The 9,721-nt window shown below is 44.9% G+C and overlaps 2 protein-coding genes across 4 annotated transcripts in view; one reads left to right on the top strand and one right to left on the bottom strand.

The window, feature by feature from the left end:
- LOC132383386 (potassium voltage-gated channel subfamily KQT member 4-like) overlaps window positions 1-9,721 on the bottom strand; it is a 414,661-nt gene that overhangs the window by 10,284 nt on the left and 394,656 nt on the right. For all 3 annotated transcript variants that reach the window (XM_059954281.1, XM_059954283.1, XM_059954282.1), the window contains exon 12: window positions 9,472-9,607. In XM_059954281.1, the coding sequence (XP_059810264.1) occupies window positions 9,472-9,607 (136 nt within the window). The remainder of the gene's footprint in view (window positions 1-9,471; window positions 9,608-9,721) is intronic.
- Window positions 1-9,721, top strand: part of LOC132383387 (uncharacterized) — a 223,887-nt gene that overhangs the window by 26,823 nt on the left and 187,343 nt on the right. The gene's annotated exons all lie outside the window — the stretch shown is intronic.

Below are 9,721 nucleotides of genomic sequence, written 5' to 3'. Positions count from 1 at the left end.
TCAAGCTCTTATACAACCTGCCCAAAGGGAAAGGGGAGAAGAGAGAATGTGAGGGTGATTGAGGACTTTGATTATGCTAGCTAGTTTACTGAGACAATGAGAAGTGTAGACAGAGTCGATGGAGGGGAGGGTGATTTCTGTGATGTATGTCCACAACACTCTGTGGTCATGGGCAGAGAAGTTTCTATTCCAAACTGTGAAGTTTCCTGATAGGATGCTTTCAAAGCTGCATCAATAAAAAGGGGTATTTTGTGTGATTTTAATAATGTTTTTTGGCCTTCTTTGGGAAGGACCAAACCAAATCTGGGCCTGTGCTGTGACTCACTGAAAAGCATAGGTAATTCTCCCTTTCCTTTACTGGTTAACAAAAACTATCGAGTTATGATTTAAAATAACCAAATGGCCTGGCAGACTGGAGATGGAGTCCGGTGTCTGATGGCTCATCATGGTTTCAAAGCCTTCAGTGCCATTCAGCAACTCTGCACTGGAAATGTCTCCGTTTTCCAGTTTGGGAAGGTCTCTCAGTGGTTGAAGATCCTCGACTTACCTTTATCACCTGGCACAGACACAGTGATCTTTCAAAGTTTTCAGTGTGCTATCACATAATGTTGTTGAGACTACTCTTGGAGTATTGTGTATAGTTTTGGTCAAGAGGGTAAGGAAGAGATCTGTGAAGATGCTGCCTGGGTTATAGGGAGAGGTTGGCCTTGTTGTATCTTTATTCCTTAGAGCACCTGGCTTCTATTATTAGACATCGTGACCCCGAGAAAAAAGATACCAACTCTCTATTCTATCTACGCTCCTCGTCATTTTATAAACTCTGCCAGTCTCCCCTCAGCTCCAAGTAACATAATGTGTAGAAGCTGAATTACACAATGCTGATTTTCAGCTCAATGCAAATGAAAATTAGTAATTATTGCTTCACATCACTCGGAAAACTTGGCCACAACATTTTCTTCGAACTGTGTGAGATGAGGTGACTCCCATATCATGGTTTCTGGTGGACTGTGGCATCGTCTATTGTTGGACAGTCCTTGGAGAACTTGGTCTTCCTAGACCAGGAAATAAATGATTTACTTTCATCCTTAGTTGACTCCCATACACTGAACCAAACCCTTCCTACCATTCCTATTGCAATCACCCATTATTTCCACCAATCCCCGCATCAGTCACCTTCTGAGGTTGATCTCAAATCTGATCACTTTATCCCACAACCAGGTAATCTCAGTCTCTCTCTCGTCACCAATAATTGATCTGCCTTCATCCCCAAATGAAATTCATGTTCCCACCCTATCACCCACCACTATTCTCGTCTTTCTTGGACCCAAGTAGGTACTGGAATGATCAGCCCCCTCCTCACCAATGGGCTCCAATGACCAGGCCCCAGAGTGCCAGCGGCTTGCTTGTCTCCTACCAATGTGGCACTCTACTGCCCTCACGTGGCTGACTGGAATTTCCAGTCACATAGAGCCTGAAACAGGATGTTCAGCCCACAATGTTATGCTGAAACATCTAAAAAGAAAATCAAAAACACACAAATGCTAACCCCTACACCATGTCCATATTCCTCCATTTTCCATGTGCCTGTCTAAACATCTCTTCAAAGCCTCCAATGTGTTTGCCTCTACCACCACACCAGGCAGTGCATTCCAGGCACCCACCACTCTCTGAGTAAAATGGTTATCCCTCACATCCTCCTTGAACCTACTACCCCCTCTCGCCTTCAGTGCATGCCCTCTGGTAATAGACTGTTCAACCCTGGGAAACAGATACTCTCTATTTATGCTTCTCATCATCTTGTAAACCTCTGTCAGATCTCCCCTCAGCCTCTGATGCTCCAGAGAAAACAACCCGAGTTTTGCTAGCACACGCTCTCTAAACCAGGCAGCAGCCTGGTGAATCTCTTCTGCATCCTCTCTAAAGCCTCAACATCCCTCCGACAGTGGGGTGACCAGAACTGTACACAATACTCCAGATGAGGCCGAACCAGAGTTTTATAAAGTTGCAACGAAACCCTTGCATTTGGGTTCAAGTTCAATCTCTCTTAGCTGTCAATTAAATTTCTATGCCTTCTGCATAGTTTAGATGAATGAAATTGGATCTGATTTGACACGTAACGATTCTGAGGAAGACCGCCAGAGAGCTGGCTGAAGAGGCAGGAAAGGGGAGCTTTTGGCTGTGGCTGGGGAGGGAGGACAGAAATCGAGGGACCGACTGGGTGTGGCAGGAAGTCGTCTCTGCCACTGCTCCAACACCAGGAGGCGCACCAGGGCTAAGGGAGGGAACGGTGCTCCCTGGCTGATGACCCTGTCGCTGACCGAAGCTGCATTGTTGGAGATGAGCAGGCAGCAATGCCAAGCAGCATTATCTCGTACGGAGCTTGACAGAGCTGAGTGGACAAGGGCAGATGTTTCCCCTGGCTGGTATAACCAAAGCCAAGGTTCACAGTCTCAGAAAAAGGGCCTGATCATTCTACAGAGGGATGAAACAGAAGTTCTTCACCATGACACTTTGGACTTCTCTACCCAAGAGGGCTGTGGAAGCTCAGACATTAAGTGTATTCGACATGTTGATAGCTTTTTGGATACAATGTACAAAGAGTTCTCGGGGTCCAGGTTAATACCTCCCTGAAAGTGGCAATGCATACAAGTAGAGAGGTAAACACACGAGATTCTGCAGATGCTGGAAATCCAGAGGAACATACACAAAATGCTGGAGGAACTCAGCAGGTCAAGAGAGGAATAAACAGTCAATGTTTCGGGCTGAGACCCTTCATCTGGACTGGAAAGGCGGAAAGGAAGAGGGAAGCAGCCAGAATAAGAAGGTGGGGGAAGGGGAAGCAGTACCAGTTGGCAGGTGATAGGTGGAACCAGTGGGATGAAGTAAGAAGCTCAGAGGTGATAGGTGGAAGAGGTAAAGGGATGAAGAAAGAGAAATCTGATAGGAGGGGAGAGCGGACCAAGCGAGAGGGGGAAGGAGGAGTGGCACCAGAGAGAGATGATGGGCAGGTGAGGAGAATGGAACGAGAAAGAGGGGAGCCAGAATGGGGAATAGAAAAAGGAGGAGGAGGGGGAGAAATTACCGGAAGTTAATGAAGTCAATGATTAGGAAGGAAGCTACCCAGCCAGATATGAGGTGCTTTTCCTCCGCATTGTGGCAGTGGAAGAAGCCATGGGCCATCATGTCGGAATGGGAAGTAAAACAGGAAGCAATCAGGAAAGTCCGCCTGTTGTGGCAGTTGGAGCTTTATCACTTCTTTAGAGTGATAATGAAGGCATATGTCATGCTTGCCTTCATTGCTAGGCTCATTGAGTACAGAAGTTGATAAGTCATGTTGGACTTAGATGAAACTTTGTTTAGCCACACTTGGAATATTGTGCGAAGTTCTGGTCGTCCCATTATGAGAAGGATGTAGAGGTATTGCAGAGGTTTCAGAAGAGGTTTACCTGGAAGGGGCTATTAGCAGTAAGGAGAGTTTGGACAAACATGGATTATTTTCTTTAGAACATGGGAGAGACCCAATATAAGTTTATAAAATAATGAGGAACATCAATAGGGCAGACACCAGAATCTCTCCATCCCAGAGTAGAAATGTCAAACACAGGAGGGCACAGCCTTAAGATGAGTGTGGGAAAGCTTAAAGGAGTTGTGTGGTGCAAGTTATTTTGTAGGGAGAGGTATGTACTTGAAATGTGCTGCTAGGGTTGTGATTGGAGCACTCACAAGACTTTCTGTTAGGCACATGAATATGCAGAAAATTGGAAGGATATTGGTCATGAGCAGGTGAAAGGAATTTAGTTTAATTTGGCATCATGCCTGGATAGATCATGGGCTGAAGGGCTTGTTCCTGTGCAGTACTGTTCTGTGTTTTGTCCTCTATTATGAGAATCGGGAGATATGACGTTAATGTAATGGCGCTCAGGTAGAAGTTCATAGAGTCATAAAATTGTACAGCACTGCAGCAGAGAAACAGGCCCTACGGTTAATCCAGTCAATGCCGGACTATTAATCTACCTAGTCCCATCGACCTACTACTCACACAAAATGCTGGTGGAACACAGCAGGCCAGGCAGCATCTATAAGGAGATCTTATAGATTTTTGTTGTTTGAATTTCCAGCATCTGCAGATTTCCTCATGTTTGACCTACTACTCATGTACATATCCAAATTTACCTTAAATTTTGAAATCTAACCCTCATCCACCAATTCCACTGGCAGCTCATTCCACATTCTCATCATCCTCAGAGTGAAGAAGACGCCCTTCATTTTCCCCTTAAACATTTCACCTTTCACACTTAACTCAAAACCTCTAGTTCTACTCTCACCCAACCTCAGTGGAAACGGCAGGCTTGCATTTACCCTATCTATAACCCACATAATTTTGAAAATTTCTATTAAATCTCCCTTCATTCTCTGGTACCTTAGGGAATAAAATCACCTGTTCAATCTTTCCCAAAACTCAGGTCCTCAAGTCCTGGCGATATCTCTGTAAATTTTCTCTGCACTCTTTCAATCTTATTGATAACTTTCCTGTAGATAGGTGACCAGAGATACACATAATACTCCAACTTATTCCTCACCAACGTCTTCAACAACTTCAACATAACATTCCAACTCCTGTACTCAATACTTAGATCTATGAAGGCCAATGTGCCAAGAGTTTTCTTTATGACCTTAGCTACCTGTGACACCATGTTCAAGGAATTATGGATTTGTATTCTCAGATCCCTCTGTTCCACCACACTCCTCAGTGTCCTGCTGTTCACTGAGTAAGTCCCACCTTGGTTCATCCTCCCAAAGATTGCATGGATGAACTACAACAATTGTTCATCCCAGTTTGGCAAAAGAATAAACCAGGGAAGGTAGTGCACCCGTGGCTGACAAGGGAAATTAGGGATAATATCAAGTCCAAAGAAGAAACATATAAATTAGCAAAAAAAAGCGGCACACCTGAGGACTGGGAGAAATTCAGAGAGCAGCAGAGGAGGACAAAGGGCATAATTAGGAAAGGGAAAAAAGATTATGAGAGAAAGCTGGCAGGGAACATAAAAACTGACTGTAAAAGCTTTTATAGATACGTGAAAAGAAAAAGATTGGTCAAGACAAATGTAGGTCCTTTACAGTCAGAAATGGTGAATTGATCATAGGGAACAAAGACATGGCAGACCAATTGAATAACTACTTTGGTTCTGTCTTCACTAAGGAGGACATAAATAATCTTCCGGAAATAGTAAGGGACCGAGGGTCTAGTGAGATGGAGGAACTGAGGGAAATACATGTTAGTAGGGAAGTGGTGTTAGGTAAATTGAAGGGATTAAAGGCAGATAAATCCCCAGGGCCAGATGGTCTGCATCCCAGAGTGCTTAAGGAAGTAGCCCAAGAAATAGTGGATGCACTAGTGATAATTTTTCAAAACTCCTTAGATTCTGGATTAGTTCCTGAGGATTGGAAGGTGGCTAATGTAACCCCACTTTTTAAAAAAGGAGGGAGAGAGAAACCGGGGAATTATAGACCGGTTAGTCTGACATTGGTGGTGGGGAAAATGCTAGAGTTGGTTATCAAAGATGTGATAACAGCACATTTGGAAAGAGGTGAAAGGACAAAGTCAAAGAGAGGACAAAGTCAGCATGGATTTGTGAAAGGAAAATCATGTCTGACGAATCTTATAGAATTTTTTGAAGATGTAACTAGTAGAGTGGATAGGGGAGAGCCAGTGGATGTGGTATATTTGGATTTTCAAAGGGCTTTTGACAAGGTCCCACACAGGAGATTAATGTGCAAACTTAAAGCACATGGTATTGGGGGTATGGTATTGATGTGGATAGAGAATTGACTGGCAGACAAGAAGTAAACGGGACCTTTTCAGAATGGCTGGCAGGCAGTGACTAGTGGGGTACCGCAAGGCTCAGTCCTGGGACCCCAGTTGTTTACAATATATATTAATGATCTAGACGAGGGAATTAAATGCAGCATCTCCAAGTTTGCGGATGACACAAAGCTGGGCGGTGGTGTTAGCTGTGAGGAGGATGCTAAAAGGATGCAGGGTGACTTGGATAGGTTAGGTGAGTGGGCAAATTCATGGCAGGTGCAATTTAATGTGGATAAATGTGAGGTTATCCACTTTGGTTGCAAGAACAGGAAAACAGATAATTATCTGAACGGTGGCCGATTAGGAAAAGGGGAGATGCAACAAGACCTGGGTGTCATTGTACACCAGTCATTGAAGGTGGGCATGCAGGTACAGCAGGTAGTGAAAAAGGCAAATGGTATGTTGGCATTCATAGCAAAAGGATTTGAGTACAGGAGCAGGGAGGTTCTACTGCAGTTGTACAAGACCTTAGTGAGACCGCACCTAGAATATTGTGTGCAGTTTTGGTCCCCTAATCTGAGGAAAGACAATCTTGCCATAGAGTGAGTACAGAGAAGGTTCACCAGATTGATTCCTGTGATGGCAGGTCTTTCATATGAAGAAAGTCTGGATCGACTAGGCTTATGCTCACTGGAATTTAGAAGATTGAGGGGTGATCTTATTGAAACATATAAAATTCTAAAGGGATTGGACAGGCTAGATGCAGGAAGATTGTTTCCGATGTTGGGGAAGTCCAGAACGAGGGGTCACAGTTTAAGGATAAAGGGGAAGCCTTTTAGGACCGAGATGAGGAAAAACTTCTTAACACAGAGTGTGGTGAATCTGTGGAATCCTCTGCCACAGGAAACAGTTGAGGCTGCTTCATTGGTTATATTTAAGAGTGAGTTAGATTTGGCCCTTGTGGCTAAAGGGATCAGGGGGTATGGAGAGAAAGCAGGTCCAGGGTTCTGAGTTGGATGATCAGCCATGATCAAACTGAATGGCGGTGCAGGCTCGAAGGGTCGAATGGCCTACTCCTGCACCTATTTTCTATGTTTCTATGTTTCAAAGTGCAACACTTCACAATTGTCTGCATGAAATTGCATCAACCATTTTTCAGCCAATTTTTCCAGCTGGTCCAGATCACCCTGCAAGATTTTTAAAATATCTATGATAGGACCTCTGCAATATTTACACTAATCCATACTTGCCACATCCTTTCTGATACCATCAAAATTAGTCCTTCTCCAACTTAGAATCCCAACCTGAGGACCAGAATTATCTATCTCCATAATTATCTTGAAACTAATGGATTTATGATGACTGGATCAAAAGTTTCCCACTACATACTCTTCTGTCACCTGCCCTGTCTCATTCCCTAATAGGAGATCCAGTATTTATCTAATTAGGACTTCTATATATTGATTAAAGAAACTTTCCTGAACACAGGCGATAAACTTAATGTTTTTTTACTGTATGGCAATCTCAGTCAATATGTGGAAGCTTCATTCATCTACTCATCTACTAATCCATCTACTATCGCAACCTTATGTTTCTTGCAAATATCTCAACAAACTTGCTCCTCTAAATTCCACTGGGTGGTCATCCCTTTCTTATTCCTCAGTTCCATACAGCCTCAGTAGATGAGCTCTCCTGTCTGAGCAATGCCATGATATATTCCGTCTGTACTCCTCCCCTTTTTACCACATCTAAATCAGTGGAACTTCAGAACACGGAGCTGCCAGTCCTGTCCCTCCTGCAAGCAAGTCTCACTAACGGCTACAATATCACAATGCCACATGTTGATCCATGCCCTAAGCTTATCTGCCTTTTCTACGATGCTGCTTGTATTGAAATATACGTAACTCAGAACATGCCGCCCGGGAATCCGCAGAACCTCCTGTCTATTCCCCTAACCCTATCGTTACAGCTCACCTCTTCTCCGCCCCCCTTCCGCTTTGAATCACAGGTCCTGAGTCGGTGCCAGAGACCTGACCACGGTGGCTATCCACGGCTTGGCCATCCTCCCCCACTGACCAACTCCAACAGTACCCAAAGTGACATACCTATTATTGAGTGGAATGACCACAGGGGTACCCTGCTCTGGCTACCTAACCCCTTTCCCCTTCCTGATGGTCCCTCAGTTACCTGTGTCCTGCACTACCAACCCTTCAGGCTTCCGAATGATCCAACTCCTACTCCCAATTCCTTAACGCCGTCCATAAGCAACTGCAGCCAGATGCACTTCTTGCAGGTGTGGTCATCAGGGACACTGGTGGTCACCCTGCCTTCCCACATCCCACAAAGAGAAGCATTCCACTATCCTGCCTGGAATGCTTGGCTCTAACTGGGAAATGAGAAAGAAAGGAAGAAAAGAAATTACCTGAGAAATCTCCTTATAGCCCTCACTTCTCCCCTCTGAACCAAAGACTCAGCTCCTACTTTAACACTGGCCCATTCATACAATCGCCGCTCCGACTAAACGTGACTTTTTTTTGTTGGCCCTTTCCAGGATCTAATTACCCCGCAATCTGTGGCACGTGGCAAGTCCCAACGGTTCCCAATCTCGTTCCTGGCATGTGTAATCCAACAGCTCCCAGTGATCTGTGTCACACAGAATGCCCCAACTGCCCTGCTCGCTTCCTAGTAAATCTCGCTCCCACTACACTCCCATACATCGAAACACACAGTGAAAAGTGTCGCTTGCACCAACAGCCCAACACAAGCACAATGACCTTATCCAATGCTGGAACCTGAGCTAGAGGCTGAATGTTCACTCCTTCTCCTGCATTCTCAGTCTAATGTGCTTCAGCCCCATTGTGTCAGTGCCCAGTTGCATGGGGCACATGGCGAATGAGGCAGTGTTTGAAGTTCTGTACGTTGGGAAGCAAAGCAAAGCAACATAGAAAGCCTTGACCAGTTTGTCCAGAGGTCAGCGGCCCGATGTCTGTGAGTCCAAGGCCAGGGACTGGGGGTCGCCTGGGGTTAGAGTCCTGCCTGTATGTGAGTGGAACAGTGAAGAAAGGAGCTTGTCTTGTTGTTGTTGTTGCTGTTTGTTTTGTTTTGCGGGACATTGTGGGTATGCTATGTTGATGCCAGAACGTGTGGCAATACTTTCGGGCTGTCTCCAGCACATCTTTCAGCTGTTAACACATTTCACTGTACATTTCGATGCACAGGTGATAAATAACTCAGAATCTGAAGGAGCATTTCATTTGTGTGTATTTGTCTCTGTCAAGGAGCCATGCAGGGGGAGGAAAAGGTGAATAATTTTGGAAGAACTGCTTTTTGCGTTGAATGGAAAAGGAGATTGAGAACCTAGCTAAATGACACTAAGAACATCACAGGAACAGTCCATCCTTCAGTGCAGGGGTCTGATGAGGAATATTGTACATCACTTCCTTAACCCTCCCTCCAAAAAACCCCCCCTCCTGCCCAATACTGGTTTGTAGCCAGGAACTGAATTAATTTTCTATTCAAGCATGTCACCTTATGTCCATTAACCATGTTTAAAACAAGGAGTATACATGTGTTGGCTTGAGATAAGGTAGGATCTGTCCTTGCTCAGGGGAGCAGTTCAAACCCCCTGTACTGGGGAGTCTCATCCTCCTCCAATAAGTTACCTGCTTCTCCACTTTCATGACACGGCCCATCATGCTCAGCTCATCGAATGGCTCCAGTTCCGGTGCAGCTTTCTCTCCTTTATCACGCAATTTCTTCTCTGTTGGCACCTGACCTTTCCCGATGATTTGGTCAACCCTGTGGAGGCAAAGCATCAAAGCCAACCAAGAACAAAAGTGATCACAGGAGCCTGTGCTCCTGATTTCTCTTTCAAAGGCACGAAAATAGAAATCAAGTCAGAGTGAAGGAAGG

The sequence above is a fragment of the Hypanus sabinus genome, chromosome 30 (genome assembly GCF_030144855.1).
Source record: "Hypanus sabinus isolate sHypSab1 chromosome 30, sHypSab1.hap1, whole genome shotgun sequence".
NCBI lineage: Eukaryota > Metazoa > Chordata > Chondrichthyes > Myliobatiformes > Dasyatidae > Hypanus > Hypanus sabinus.
The sequence above is the reverse complement of the archived record's forward strand: the minus strand, read 5'-3'. Positions and strand labels throughout refer to the sequence as shown.